Below are 15,031 nucleotides of genomic sequence, written 5' to 3'. Positions count from 1 at the left end.
GGGGAGGGACGGGCTGAGGGTGACCTTGCAGGAGGGCCAGGGAGGGACGGGGTGGACACATGAAGGTGACGCCAGCAGGAGCGTCTGCCAGGTGGGGCTTTCCAGGGAGGGCGTGGAGGCGCCACAGCCCCAGAGGCTGACGGGGGATCTGCCTGTTCACCCACTTGGCCATCAGACTTTGTGGTTTTCTTCCTCTCTCCAGGGGGAGACGGGGTACCCAGGCCTGCCAGGCTGCAAGGGCTCACCCGGGTTTGACGTAAGTCACTTCCTCTCGCTGGAGGTTTGAGGCTGGCGCTCTAGGCCGCCCGTGTGCAGACTCACCTTCGACTTCTGTCTGTGCGGCCTGGGCTGCTGCCATGGGCTGCCGTGGCCTCTGCAGCGTGGCGGCCTCATGCTGCCCTCTTCTCTCCAGGGCATTCAAGGACCCCCTGGCCCCAAGGGAGACCCCGGTGCCTTTGGGCTGAAAGGAGAAAAGGTGAGTGACTCTCGGACCCTGGAGGGTGTGGCCTTCACTTTGGCCAAGCGCTGAGTTAGAAACCGCTCCTGAAGCAAGCCCTGGTCCGAGCAGCTCGGCCGCCCATGCGGCCTCAGCGGGGAGGAGCTGGCAGAGGCTGGAGGCAGGCAGGGGAGTGGCGGGGACAGTGCCCAACATGGGGACAGCGGCGGGGGCAGGGGACAGCGTGGGGACAGTGTGGGGACAGCGCCCAGTGTGGGGACAGCGCCCAGTGTGGGGACAGCGGCCATGGTGCTCCTTCTGGGGGCCTTCCCTGCAGCCCAGGGTTCCTCAGGCCTCCGCCGTTGGTCCCCACACCTGCTGCTGGCTCTGCTCAGATAGGACCCCACCGCATCCTCTGCAGCCTGCAGGTCACGGCCCAGAACGGCCCGGTTCATGCGGAAATCAGAACTGGGAATGGGCCAAGAGTGGTGCTGAAGGCTGCAAGAGTGGGGGGAGCGTGAGGCAGGAGAAGGAACTTTCTAGTCTAACTTAAAGCTGAGTCCGTGGTTGTTGGTGTTTTCTCCGGCGTTTCTTTGATGAAACCAGACGTGCTGGGGAAGACGAGGGTGAATGCTGATCCCACCCCAAATGTGCTCCTACGGGGAGCTTCTGCACCCAGCAGGCAGTTTCCAAATCTCATCTTTACGATCACGGATAACCCTCCAGGCCTAGCTTTGCGTTTGCCAATTTCCCGGCCTGGCAAAGCTGTAACTTCTCTGGCGGGAACCAAGCCCTGCCCCTTAGACAAGCTGGCCCTCAGCTGGGACTCATAGGGATTAAGGTTGGAACTTTCCAGGAGGTTGTAGTGCAGGGCTGTGGTGACTGGGGGTGCCGGGGGGGCCAGGGCAGGGAAGCTGTTGGTCAGCGAGAGTGGCCTGAAGTCTGGGTAAGGGCCCTGGACGTGGCCTCTGAAGGCTGCACCACTGGAACGAGCCTGTGACCCCCCATTTTCTTCAGGGCGAGCCTGGAGCCGACGGGGAGGCGGGGAGACCCGGGAGCTCAGGGCCACCTGGAGACCTGGTGAGGACATGCACAGTCCCCGCGGACACCGGGTACGGGCCCAGGGAGGTTTCAGGATATGGAGCCACCATTCTACCCTTGTCCCCCACAGGGCGAGCCAGGAGAGCCTGGTCCCCCAGGAGAGAAAGGAGAGGCGGGAGACGAGGTGAGTTCCCTGGGGTCTCTCCACAGCCCTGAGACCAAACGCAGGGGTGCACCAGGCTAACACCGGCGTTTCTTCCTCTATCTCCCAGGGGAACCCAGGACCTGACGGTGCCCCCGGGGAGCGGGTGAGTGGGCCAGGGCAGCCTGTGCGGTTGGCCTCGCCGTGTCGCTGTGGGCGTGGCCTCCATGGCCCAGTTGGTCCTCCCAGCGCTGAGATCCACAGCGCTCCGGTCCAAGCCAAGTGGGTTTCCACCTGCGTGTCCCAGACACCTCCGCTCTCTGGCTGGTTTTCATGCTGTGGGGAGCACGGCTTGCTCGGCCCTTCCAGTCTCGGAGCGGGTGGGACCTGGGGGACCAAGAGACTCCGGCCTCTGGAACCAAGGGGCATGAGGTGGAGGGACAGCCCATCCCAGGGGTCCTGCTGAGGGAGTCACCTGGGCTAGGCCTCCAGCCCCATCCCAGCTGGGCGTGAGTTCCAATAGCTGAGGCTTCTCCCCTCCACGTCTCTCCACTCAGGGCGGCCCTGGAGAGAGAGGACCACGGGGGACCCCAGGCAGGCGGGGACCAAGAGGAGACCCTGTGAGTCACAGTTCTTGGACCTGGGACCCCACGGGTCGGCAGATGCTGTGGCCGGGTCAGGCCTTCAGAGCCACAGGATGTGACACAAACTCCCCGTGGCACCCAGACTCGGCCGACCCATTCCCACACCATCCGGAGGGCGGCCCCCGAAGCCTGATGCCGCGACCTGTTTGGTGTGAAGGTGCTGCCCACCTTCCCACCAGGCCGCGTCCACATTTCTGCGTCCGAGCTTAGGTTCTTCTTTGGAATAATTTTCCTTTGTTAAAATTGCCAGAGTAGGGAAGTTGGGTCAGAACCCCAGATGGGAAGCTAGGGCAGCAGGGCATCTGCTTGGGGAGTATTGACAGCGACGCCTTGCCCCAGAGCCAAGATGCTGGCAGCCCCAGGGGCCACCTCCCACCTTCAGCTCCATGGGCCGTGGACCTCGATAGGCCACCCCACAGCCCAGCCTAGGGGTGCAGAAGCGCCTGGCCTTTCTCCGTCCTGTGACATGTCCTGGGGTGTGGCAGCTGGCAGACTTGGTGTGTCTCAGTCCCACCCGGCTCAGGGACAGTGAGGGCCTGGCAGGCAGAGTGAGGAGGAGAGAATGCCCCATGTGCCTCAGAGGCTGTGCCCTGGGTGCCTCCTTGTCCGAGACTCAGGACACGCAGCTCCCTTGTGCCGTGATAGTTGGCCAGGGCTCCAGCAGGGCCGGGGAGCTGAGCCATGGCCAGGGCCTCCGCACAGGGATAGGGATTTGGCCCAGTGGGAGGTGGAGGCTTTCTGAACCCCTCCTTGGGAGCTCCCAGAAGCACACAGTCCCCATGGGGGTTTGGGGGTATGTCAAAGCAGGGGTCGTGTGACTTAGTGACTCAGACCGCCTTCCAAGCCCACCCCTCTGAGATCAGGAAATGAGACTGAGGGCCAGGCAGAGCCCAGAGGAAGGGCTGGCCACATGGCTCTGGCTTCCCGGCGGGCCACGAGTCCATGGCTACAGAGACTTGCCAGGTCAGCAGAGCTCGCTGGAGAAGCTGGGGTACAGGCAGGGCAGCCTCTGGGGCCCAGGGGAGCTGCGGCCTCCTGAATGAAGACAGCCAGCCATGCCGGCAGCCACGCAGGCAACCACGCACATGTGCCAAGGAAACGCTTGGCAAGGCTGGGAAGGGGCTGTGCAGGAGGGAAGGCCAGAGCCACCCAGTGCCCACCGTGGACCCCACACTCTGGCTCCCAGTGTGCCTGGGCAGCTGTCCTCCCCAAGGATGGCCCAGCTTCATACTCACAGCTTATTCGTCCCCAGGGTGAAGCTGGCCCGCAAGGCGACCAGGGACGAGAAGGGCCCGTTGGCATCCCCGGAGACCCGGTAGGAAGCCCTGTGGGGTTGGAGGGTGTGGGCCCATTTCGGTCTTGTAGGTAGATGTGTTCCAGCAGCTCACGCACTGGGTACTCTTCATTTACATTTGAGGGCGTCTGCCTTCCCGTAGACCTCAGGTGTCCCTGCATGGGAGCCTGCTGCAGCAGGGTGAGGTGCAGCCTGGGCTGGGCTGGGCTGGGTATGGATTGGTGAGGGCAGGCCCAGCGCCCAGGGGTCTGACCCTCAGGTGCTCAGCCCCAGGTAGAGGAGCACCCTCTGGGAACCCTGTCTAGGGACCCCGTCTGGGACAAGGGTGCCTCACAGTGGGGAAGAGGTGCTTGATCCCCTGGAAGACACTGTGGGGGCTTGGTCAGCATTTGTTTCTGGGTCAGGAGCCAGGCATGACTGTGGCTGGTGGGAGACTGGGGAGTGTGAGCCTATGGAAGATTCCAGAATTCCGGGGTGCGGGGATGAAAATTCACTTTCATTCAGAATTCGGGGGTGCGGGGATGAAAATGCACTTTCATTCAGAATTCCGGGGTGCGGGGATGAAAATGCACTTTCGTCTCATTCAAAATTCCGGGTGCGGGGATGGAAATGCACTTTCATTCAGAATTCCGGGTGCGGGGATGGAAATGCACTCTCACCTCGTGCTAAGTTCCCTTCTCCGAGTCTCTGGAATCGCTGTGCACGGCTCAAGGCCTTCTGTCTCTTCCCCCTTCTGGAGGCTGCTGTGATGGCGCCCGCACTGTGGTGCTGCCTGCAGGCCAGGCTGGGCCTTTTCTGCCTCGTCCTGGGGCTCGCTGTCCCTCATGGACAGGAAGGCCTCCACGCGGTCACACCCAGAGACAGCAAGTCTGTGCTCTCCAAGCTTGTCTGCTTCTGAGGACAAATTGACCTTATGGCCCCACGTGGGCAGCTGCCCATGCACCGAGCACAAGGCCAGACCCCGGGCATGGCCGCTGTCTCAGCTGCTGGTCACTTTAGCAAGACAGGGCCTAAGACCCAGGGAGGTAGGAGAGGCCGTCCCAGTGCACGTCACGCTTGTGTTTCTGTGCACGAGGTGAAATTGTGGTTTTGTGATGCCAGTAGGTGTTACACAGCTGTTGAAAATACCTGAGTCACGGATTAGCACCTGGCAGGGCTTGGCAGGCGGGGTCTGGGCTGTTCGTCCGCCTGGTCGTGCGTGCCCCTCGTGGCAGGGACAGAAAGGGCTCCTGACACCTTCCTGGGGAAGTGCGCAGCCTCAGCCTCTGATCCTCTCTGCCCTTCGAGCTCCAGCCAGTGTCCAGTCCGAGGCTGACCTGCTGTGTGGTCACCCCAGGACAGGGCTGAGTGCAGGCTACCATGAGTGGAAGTGGCCGAGTGGCCAGTGGCAGGCTGTGGAGAGAGGGTGGCCCGGGGCTGGGTTTCAGGCTCGGAGGCTGCTCAGGACCTTGGCAGCAGGAACCCCATAGCCAAAAGTCTCAGTGGGAGTAAATGTTCAGAGGCCAGGACCTGCCTGGAGAATTCTGACCACACCCTTCCTGGTTTATATTTTCAAAGTAGTTAGTAGTCACTGCAAGATAAAACAAAGCAGCTTTCAAGAGCTGTGGTAGAAGAGGACGTCCTCTAAACACGCCGGCCGAGGGGCCTCCGGAGCCTCCAGTACCAAGGGGTGGGCTGCACAGGCGCTGGCTGGTCCGGTGCTTGGGGATCTGGGGAGCAGTTCCCCTCAACGCCTGAGGCCAGGGCACCCTCTGACCCGTTGCGTACAGTTGCCTGGCCAAGGCAGGCACTTGTTCACCTGGAGCCTCCCTGGGGTCTTTCAGGGCCTGGGGGTGTGGACAGGTGGCTTTGGAGCTCCCAGCTGGCCTCCCCGACTCTCCCTGCTCAGCCCTTGCCAGCCTTACCCCTCCCCTCCACGCAGCCAGCAGGGGGTTGCCTCCCCCGTCTCCCTGTGGACGCCAGGAGGGGCTGGGCCCTCAGTGCTGGTCCTGGGAGCTGCCCCAGCGAGCCGCCTCTGTTGCCGCGCTCCTCCCGGTGTCTGCGGCGCGGTCTGACTGTGCTGTGTTTCGGGGTACACTGGGAGGCCCAGGCCTCCTGCCTCCCACTCACCTGGCCCAGGACACCCCCTTTCCATCCTCCCTCCTGACCCCCTGCTCATGTTCCCAAGGCAGGGTCTCCGGGTACCAGACTAAGCCCTGTGAACCCCAAGTTTGGTGAGTTCTGGGCTTCCTTGAGGCCCATGTGCAAAGTGCCCAGTTAAATGTGCAATCCCGACGCTGCCGGGCATGGCAACTCGGGGTGCAGGGGCCTCACAGCGAGGGCTGGGTGCACGAGGGGTGCAGGGGCCTCACGGCCAGGACTGGGTGCACATGGGGCGCAGGGGCCTCACGGTCAGGGCTGGGTGCTTGCATAGTCAAGGTAAGGAGAGCAGTACACCAGATGCCACCTATACAATACACTAGATGTCTGCCTGGTGGAGTCACGGGTCAGGCTGGTAAATGGGCCGCGTCAGGTAGTGGGAAGCTGTAAACGTTTGAGATGGAACCACCAGGAAAGACCCCATTGGGAAGCATCAGCCCAACCACAGGCCCAGGGACAGGCGTGCGACCAGCTCATGGTTGGGTCCCGCAGGGCCGGCGCCAGCGGCCTCGTGCACACCACTCCCTTCTCACGCCCACGCTGGGAAGTGCTTGGGGCCCTGGGCTTAACTTGGAAGGGCAGGGACTCTCGGCTGGAGTTGTCCACGGAGCAGGCCCTCGAGGGTGGGGTCTGGCGCCAGCTCTGGAAATGGACCTTACAGTGGGTCCTCAAGGGATGTGGGGACGCAGGGAAGCCCAGCAGGCAGCCTCAAGTGCAGGTGGGGGCAGGGCCAGTGGTGTCCAGGCTCAGCCCACAGAGGGTCCTGTTGGGGGGAAGGACCTCGGGGACCAGGCCAAGCCCAGAGAGGACTATGAGGGAGGGCAGTCTGGGGCCACTCTGGTGGGACAGGAGGGGCAGGTGGTCTGCAGCCTGGGGATCAACAGCCGGGTGCCCACGGAAGTCACCTGGGAGAAGCGTCAACACTTGTGCCCAGGCCCATCCTCAAACCCAAGGGTGGGCCTGTCTCCCCCTGTGCTGACGGGACCAGGGCCTGAGCCTGGGGACCCTGATGCCTCATGGCCTGAGGCCCTCAGCTCAGGGTCAGGGCGGCCCAGGCCTGGGGGCTGGGTGAGGCCTGTGTCTGACGTGCCACATCTGTCTCTCTACAGGGCGAGGCCGGCCCCATCGGGCCTAAAGGCTACCGAGGAGATGAGGGCCCCCCAGGGTCCGAGGTGAGACCCACTCCCCACCCACCCATGCCCAGCAGGGGGGCCTGAGGGTCCCAGAAGCCACTCTGCCTGGTGCTGGCCCCGTGCCCTCTGGGGACTCCATGGCACTGGGTGTCCTGGCTCTCATTGGGTCCTCTCCCGACCCCAGGAGGGCCCTGCTTCCCTCCAGGGTCACCCCATCTCAGCCTGCTCCCCTCATGCCTCCCTCTTCCTCCTCAGGGCACCAGAGGAGCGCCAGGACCTGCCGGGGCCCCTGGAGACCCCGGGCTGATGGGTGAGAGGGTGAGTGTCCAACAGCTCGGGCCCTGGGGAGCCCCAGCCCCGCACCATGGAGCTGCCTGGGGTCCCCTGACTGGGCTGGGAGCACCCCAGCATCACTGACTCCTGGCCACAGTTGGCAGTGGAGCCAGAGGCGGCTTTGAAGGGCCCCTCCTGCCTGAAGGTCCAGGTCCCAGGGTCCATGGGGAACAGCAGGGCGGTCCCAGGGGAGGGAGCCGGCTTCCGGGCTGGCAGGGGCCCTGTCTGAGGGTGCTGCTCCTGGCCTGTGCTGACCAGCTGGTACCCCAGACATGGTGATTCGCTTGATGACAGCTCCTCTGCTCCCCTAGGGTGAAGATGGCCCCCCTGGAAATGGCACGGAGGGCTTCCCCGGCTTCCCTGTAAGTTCCCAGGCGCTGAGCCCACAGGGACATGCCCGAAGCTTCCTCCTGCACCCTCTTTGGTGGGCTGGGCAGTCTTGGGTGGGTGGGTTGGCCTAGAAATTCTATGATGGATTCTGCCATCTCAGGCCCTTCCAATGTGCCCCCTTCACGGCCTCCCTTCTCGAATCAGAACCCAGCATCACTGCCATGCTTTTCTGTGACAGGGGTATCCGGGCAACAGGGGTCCTCCTGGGATAAACGTGAGTACACCCTCTCCCCCGTCTGGCTGTGGGCACACACACTTCACAGTCACAGGGACACACGCATGTGAACATACATGCGCAGAGGGCTCCTAGCAAAGATAAGGGGTACACAGGCACCCACGGCTGCCCCACTGTCTGTGGCCACGGCCCCGGTCAGCATCGGCTCCAGAGGAAGCCCAGGCTGGTGGCCAAGGCCTGGCGAGGCTCCCGCTGGGGTGCCACCTGTGGGGGCCCCACATGGTCCTGGTGCGCCCCCCTCCCCGGTGGGCAGGGCAGGCCCAGCCCCAGAGGCTGTCCCAGGCTCCCTAGGCCGCTCTGGAACCCAGTTTCTCCAGCCAAGGAAATGTGTGTGGTGGGGAAAAGGAGGGGGAAGAATGTGGGGGAAGGGAGGGGCAAGAATGTGGGGGAAAGGAGGGAGAAAAGTGTGGGGGAAGGGGGGAAGGATTGTGGGGGAAGAGTGTGGGGGAAGGGAGGGGGAAGAATGTGGGGGAATGGGGGGAGGATTGTAGGGGAAGAGTGTGGGGGAAGGGAGGGGGAAGAATGTGGGGAAAGGTGGGGGAAAAGTGTGGGGGAATGGGGGGAGGATTGTGGGGGAAGAGTGTGGGGGAAGGGAGGGAAGGAGGAGGAAGAGTGCCTGCCTTATCTTTTTCTTTTTCCTTTTAAAATTTTGGCTTCCTAAAAAGAAAATAAAACCCTTGTTAACCCAAGTACTCTCCTGTCCCTGCAGGGCACAAAAGGCTACCCCGGCCTCAAGGGGGATGAGGGGGAAGCCGGGGACCCTGGAGATGATGTAAGTGTGGATGAGGGGCAGGTCCGGCCCCGAGGCAGCCTGGGCCACAGAGGGGCGGCCCTCAGAGGGCAGTGGATGGGCGCGGTCGGGGGGCCCAGCTGCTGCATGGGCCCAGCTGCTGGATGCTCTGTGGACCAGGCCGGTGCCCAGATGCCCAGATGGTCCATGGTCTGTTGAGACAACATGGTTTTCTTCCAGAACAATGACATTGCACCCCGAGGAGTCAAAGGTGCAAAGGGGTACCGTGGCCCCGAGGGCCCCCAGGTCGGTGGCTGGGACCTGGGTGCTGGGGCTTGGGAACGCTGGAAGAGGCTGGGAGAGTGGGAGGCGGCGGGAGGAAATTTTGGGGAGCGCGTCATCTGGAAGGATAGGGCTTTGGGCGGGCGGGAGGTGCCAGTTGCCAGGGTGGGGTAGCAGCCAGGGAGACAGTGGGTCCTCAGGATGGGGCCCCCACCTGGGACGGCCGCCTAGACCACCAGTGTGTGAAGAGTCAGCTGCCCTCACGGAACCCTCATGGGGGGACGGGCCACAGGCAGGGAGGGGACAGGGTGGGGGCGGGCAGGGAAGGGGCAGAGTGGGGGCGGGCTTGTGCAGTGGGCACCTCACCCTCAGAGCTCCTCTACTCCGTTTCTTGGACAGGGGCCCCCAGGACATCCAGGACCACCTGGGCCAGACGTAAGTGGGGCTCTGTGAACGTCACTGGGGGTGACCACTGTGGCCTCTGTCCCTTGGGATGTGGGTCCTGTCCGTGGAAGCTCCTGTAGATGCTGTTTACAGGTGGGGGTGGGTTGTGGAAGAAGAGCTGGTACCAGGTGGGGGGGGACACGTGACAGCCATAGGGGACCCTTGAGGACCGTGAGGGGACCCGTGATGGTGCTGCTTCATGACCATTTTAGGGGTCCAGCCCAGTACCATGTAGTGGGCAGAGCTGGGCACACCTGCAAAGAACTCCCTGCCCAAACCCAGCCCAATGGGGGGCCCCGGGAGGGTGACCTGGAGACCCAGCAGCCCCCACTGGGAGGGGCTGTCCGCAGCCTCAGTACCCTCATCTCTCCCTCCCCAGGAATGCGAGATTTTGGACATCATCATGAAAATGTGCTGTGAGTATCTCAACTTAGAGAGACTGTCCTTATGGAGAGCAGGGCACCAGCCCCGCCGGTTCCACTCTTCGGAGGGTCTCCACTGCTGGGGAGCCCCGGGGTCTCAGTACACAGCCTTGATTGAGGGGGCTCCTCAGCCAGCCCCTACCGGCCTCTAAAGCCCCCCAGGTCCCCAGACCCCCAGGTCCCTGGGCCCCACACAGGCTGAGAACCCTTGGTGCCAGGCGGGGAGGGCGGCCAGGGAAGTGGGGAGGCCACCCCGAGAGCAGGAGTCTTTCCGACGCGGGACGCGGCCCTGACTGGTTTTTCTCTTCTCCTCAGCTTGCTGTGGTGAGACCCTGCTCTAGCTCCTGAGAGAATGGTTCCCAGGGGCAGGGAGCGAGGCCTGGGTCCCACGCATGTCACAGGATAGCGAGTGGCTCCCTGCACCTGCCCACCCCCTCTGGGGCCTGCTCCAAGCCAGCAGGGTCCTGGGTGCTGGGCTGGGCCTCATCGTCTTTCGCCCTTAACTGAAATAACCAGGAACGGGTTGGGGGTCCCTGCTCCATGGTTCTGGCCCACAGGCCCCACGCCCAGCCTGGCCAAGCGAGGCCGGCCCTGACCAGCCCACCGGATGGAGGGGCCATGGGAGGGGTGGGCTCATCCTGGGCCAAGTCAGGGGAGGACATGGCAGCCAAGGAGGGGCCCGGGCGGTGGAGGGGCGGGGCCCGGGCGGTGGAGGGGAGCGGCGTGCTCTGCTGACACCGCCCCCGCCTGCAGAATGCAAGTGTGGCCCCATCGACCTCCTCTTCGTGCTGGACAGCTCGGAGAGCATCGGCCTGCAGAACTTCGAGATCGCCAAGGACTTTGTGGTCAAGGTCATCGACCGGCTGAGCCGGGACGAGCTGGTCAAGGTGAGGTGGCCTCACCCTGTCCAGCTCCACCAAGCCCAGGTGCACCCGGGCCCTGCCATCCAGCCCTGCCAGGGCCAGACCCCAGCCCCCTGAGCAGCTGCATCCATCCCTGGCAGGCACCAGCCCATCCAGTCCCCCAGCTCCATCTGGTGAGGCTGGCACACTCCACGCAGGTGCCTCGGATGAGACACAGTACCCCCTCCCCTCCTTGAGGGGCTGCAGTCCCGGGTCCTGAGTCCTGGGGATGGCTTCAGGACTTGTCCCTCATGGACGGAACCCAGGAGGGGGGTTCATCCACCAAGGAGGATTGGTTTGCAGGGGACCCAGGTCCCAGGGCCCGTGACACCCTCTGGGCACCTGCAGCCAACAGAGACACCTGGGGAGGCTTGTGTGGGCCTGGGGCAGACCCTGTGCTGACCCTGTGCCTGTTCCACAGTTCGAACCGGGGCAGTCGTCTGCGGGCGTGGTGCAGTACAGCCACAGCCAGATGCAGGAGCACGTGAGCCTGCGCAGCCCTGGCATCCGAAACATGCAGGAGCTCAAGGAGTGAGTGCCCCACACGGCCAGGAACGTGGCATCTCCAAGAGCCTTCCCACCTCTCACCCCTCACTCCTCACCCCGACCCCTGGCCCCATGGCAGGCCGGCCCATCCCTGGGGAGGCTGGGCCCTGACCCAGATCCCAGGTGGGCCTGGCGCTGCGGCAGGGCTGGGCCCCACAAGCCCCTCATGCCCCTCACTGTCCAGAGCCATCAAGAGCCTGCAGTGGATGGCAGGCGGCACCTTCACGGGAGAGGCACTGCAGTACACGCGGGACCAGCTGCTGCCACCCAGCCCGCACAGCCGCATTGCCCTGGTCATCACGGACGGGCGCTCTGACACCCAGAGGGACACCACACCACTCAACGTGCTCTGCGGCCCCGGCATCCAGGTGGGGTGGCCACCACCAGGCTGCACCTGCTCCACCTCGGGCACCCTGCAAGCCAGGGTGGCCTTCTCCCCAGGGAGAGGATGGCAGAGCAGGTGTGCCGCACTGACACTGTCTGTCCCCGCAGGTGGTCTCCGTGGGCATCAAAGACGTGTTTGACTTCGTCCCGGGCTCTGACCAGCTCAATGTCATTTCTTGCCAAGGCCTGGCACCCTCCCAAGGCCGGCCTGGCATCTCGCTGGTCAAGGAGAACTACGCAGAGCTGCTGGAGGATGCCTTCCTGAAGAATGTCACGGCCCAGATCTGCATAGGTGCGCACAGGATGCCCGGGGCAGGAGCAGGAAGCTCTGTCCCACACAGAGGCCTCCCTCCAGCTCGCTGTGACCTCCGGGGCATGGCCACACCTGTGCTTGGCCATCAAGGTCCTGGGACATCTCCTTTTGGGGTTACAGGTGGGGCAGTGGGCTCATGCTACACGGCTTTTCTCTTTTGCAGACAAGAAGTGTCCAGATTATACCTGTCCCAGTGAGTACCTCAGTGGCCAGGGTGCGTGGGGAGGAGGGTGCTGTGGCTGGGGTGGGGGCCCTGGGAGGAGGGGGCTCTGGGAGGAGAGGCTTTGCGGGGGGCCTCCAATAAGAGGGGGTTCTGGAAGGAGGGTTCTCCTGAGGAGGGGGTCCCGGGAGGAGGGGGCCAAGGTAGGACAGTGGGTGAGCACCACACACGGTGCCCTCTGGGGAGCTTGGAATCCCTTCGGCAGGCTAGCCCCCCACGGCTGCATCCCGGGCCTCACGCCAATGCTGCCTGCCCTGCCCTCAGTCACATTCTCCTCCCCGGCTGACATCACCATCCTGCTGGACGGCTCGGCCAGTGTGGGCAGCCACAACTTTGACACCACCAAGCACTTCGCCAAGCGGCTGGCCGAGCGCTTCCTCGAGGCTGGCAGGACAGACCCGGCCCACGACGTGCGGGTGGCAGTGGTGCAGTACAGCGGCACGGGCCAGCAGCGGCCGGAGCGGGCGTCACTGCAGTTCCTGCAGAACTACACGGCCCTGGCCAGCAGCGTCGACGCCATGGACTTCTTCAACGACGCCACCGACGTCAACGACGCCCTGGCCTACGTGACCCGCTTCTACCGCGATGCCTCATCTGACACTGCCAAGAAGAGGCTACTGCTCTTCTCGGATGGCAACTCACAGGGTGCCACACCCGCGGCCATCGAGAAGGCCGTGCAGGAGGCCCAGCGGGCAGGCGTGGAAATCTTCGTGGTGGTTGTGGGCAGCCAGGTGAACGAGCCCCACATCCGCGTCCTGGTCACTGGCAAGACGGCCGAGTATGACGTAGCCTACGGCGAGCGCCACCTGTTCCGGGTCCCCAGCTACCAGGCCCTGCTCCGTGGCGTCTTCCACCAGACGGTCTCCAGGAAGGTGGCGCTGGGCTAGCCCGCCCGCAGGCCGGCCCAGACCCTGTCCTCCCACCCCTCCCCACACATCCTTAAACAGAGTAAAATGGGAGGCAAATTTTCCCCACCCGCCTGATTCACTAGCTTTGTTTTGAAGGAACAGCTTGGAAAGCCAGGGTGCAGCATGGCTGCCCACTCCACCGCACCCTCTGAGTCCCAGCCCTGCGCTGGCGTCTGCCTGGGCTCCTCGCCCCGGCTCCCCTGCCCTCCCTGCCTCCTGCCCACCGGCTCCTTCCCGATCCATCTGTGCTGCCTCCCACCTGCCTGAGCCAGATGCGCCTCCCTCTCCTCTGTCCCCATAGCTGGCTTTTCCCACCAACCGGGCAGAATTCCTCTCCTAACATTTACTTTACATGTAAACTCAAAGCAAGCTCCTCCTGTCAGCTCATGGCAGCACTGGACTCTGTCTCATTTTGGGAAACCAAGGTCAGGGGGCTGTTGTAGACACAGATCTCAGCCCCTCGGCCCTGTCTCCTGAGGGTCCTGTGGGGACTAGCCTGGACCTCAGCCCCACAGCCCTGGGGGCCGCTGCTGACCAGCACTGACTCCGACTCAGAGAGCGCTCGCAGGGGCAGTGGCTGCACTCAAGACCCTCGAGATTAAAGGTGCTAACCCTGTCTGCTCCTCCCTCCCGCAGAGACCAGGGCTGGGGCTGGACTGAGAACCCCGTGGTGCCACAGAGGCCTGCGTCTTCCTAGAAACAACACAAACCTCTCCTTCTCACAATAGTGATGGGTTTGATGTTTTCTCCAAGGCCCTCTTTCTACGTTCGTGTTATTTTTGCTCCTTCTGTGTTTTCTCTGAACCGTATCCTTGTCAACAACTTTTCCAAATAAAGGTTTTCACTCTTCTCCTTAGGATTCCCCACGAGGTAAAATCCCACTGTATGTGCCAATGGAGCACTCATAGGAGGTCAGGGTGTGCATGCACGCCCACCTTCATCACCACCCATCTCAGGTCACGTGCCCACCCCCATCACCACCCGTCACAGGCCACGTGCCCACTCCATCACCACCCGTCACAGGCCACATGCCCACTCCATCACCACCCGTCACAGGCCACGTGCCCACCCCCATCACCATCCGTGACAGGCCACGTGCCCACTCCATCACCACCTGTCACAGGCCACGTGCCCACCCCCATCACCACCCATCACAGGCCACAGGCCCACTCCATCACCACCCATCACAGGCCACATGCCCTTCACCACCCGTCACAGACCACATGCCCACCCTCATCACCACCCATCCCAGGCCTTGTGCCCACTCCATTACCACCTGTCACAGGCCACGTTCCCAACCCCATCACCACCCATCCCAGGCCAAATTCAGGGCTGCCCTTGGCTAAAGCTGTCCATCCACACCCCTTATCTACTTCTGCGTCAGTGACATGGAGATCACACGATGTCTGTGGACAGGGAGGAGCTGGCACCAACATCCTGGGCTTAGGGGTGGGGAGCAGATCAGGCCTTAGTGGGCTGGGGCCAGCCACATCCAACAAGGTCAACCACAAAGGCCAGCCTCAAGTTCTAGGCTTGGTACTGAAATGCCCTGGGGAGTTGGGACCCAGCAGGGCCCATAGGAAGATGTCCTGGGAGGCTCCACATTTGGGGCAGAGCAGAGGGATGGCAGAGGGTGGAAGGCAGAGGGCAGAGGTGGCGACAGCTCATCCTCAAAAGAAAAAAGTTCACAGCCCATGAATTCCAGAACCCCAGGTGTCCAGCTGTTCCTTGGGCCGCTGGGGGTCTAAGAGGATGGTGGGTCAGAGCGCTGGGCTGGAGGAGGGTGGCAGGGACAGGCAGCGGGGTGAGAGTGGGGTCACAAAGTCCACCCCTGCCTCCCAGGCACTGAGACCTCACCCTCACCTGCACGGACCCCAGCGAGCCCCCCAGGTGCTGCAAGCAAGGACCTGCCTCACTGGATGCTTCACCACCAGTGGCCACCAGTGCTGTGGGAAAATGCCAGGGCCCTTTGGGTTTCAGGTGGAGAGCTAAAGGGAGAGAGGGGCCCGGGGCAGATGCAGTGAGGCGGTGACCCAGCCTCTCCCGGCTGCCCTGTGGGCTTCCTCTGCAGCCGCGGCCCTGGTGACAAGGGC

At 63.4% G+C, this 15,031-nt stretch overlaps 1 protein-coding gene across 1 annotated transcript in view; it reads left to right on the top strand.

Annotated features, from left to right (window-relative positions):
- COL6A1 (collagen type VI alpha 1 chain) overlaps positions 1-13,790 on the top strand; it is a 21,295-nt gene extending 7,505 nt beyond the window's left edge. The window contains exons 14-35 of the mRNA XM_032276687.1: positions 203-256; positions 413-475; positions 1,454-1,516; positions 1,608-1,661; positions 1,750-1,785; positions 2,177-2,239; positions 3,516-3,578; positions 6,806-6,868; positions 7,085-7,147; positions 7,474-7,524; positions 7,731-7,766; positions 8,497-8,559; positions 8,758-8,823; positions 9,199-9,234; positions 9,623-9,659; positions 9,981-9,989; positions 10,419-10,552; positions 10,989-11,098; positions 11,298-11,481; positions 11,606-11,789; positions 11,974-12,003; positions 12,295-13,790. Coding sequence (XP_032132578.1) covers positions 203-256; positions 413-475; positions 1,454-1,516; positions 1,608-1,661; positions 1,750-1,785; positions 2,177-2,239; positions 3,516-3,578; positions 6,806-6,868; positions 7,085-7,147; positions 7,474-7,524; positions 7,731-7,766; positions 8,497-8,559; positions 8,758-8,823; positions 9,199-9,234; positions 9,623-9,659; positions 9,981-9,989; positions 10,419-10,552; positions 10,989-11,098; positions 11,298-11,481; positions 11,606-11,789; positions 11,974-12,003; positions 12,295-12,917 — 2,085 coding nt within the window. The 3' untranslated portion in view covers positions 12,918-13,790. The remainder of the gene's footprint in view (positions 1-202; positions 257-412; positions 476-1,453; positions 1,517-1,607; positions 1,662-1,749; positions 1,786-2,176; positions 2,240-3,515; positions 3,579-6,805; positions 6,869-7,084; positions 7,148-7,473; positions 7,525-7,730; positions 7,767-8,496; positions 8,560-8,757; positions 8,824-9,198; positions 9,235-9,622; positions 9,660-9,980; positions 9,990-10,418; positions 10,553-10,988; positions 11,099-11,297; positions 11,482-11,605; positions 11,790-11,973; positions 12,004-12,294) is intronic.
- Positions 13,791-15,031: the final 1,241 nt, after the last annotated feature.

This window comes from Sapajus apella, unplaced genomic scaffold, assembly GCF_009761245.1.
Source record: "Sapajus apella isolate SASKATOON/1434 unplaced genomic scaffold, GSC_monkey_1.0 scaffold8, whole genome shotgun sequence".
Classification (NCBI taxonomy): Eukaryota; Metazoa; Chordata; class Mammalia; order Primates; family Cebidae; genus Sapajus; species Sapajus apella.
This window is presented reverse-complemented; position numbering and strand designations above follow the sequence as displayed.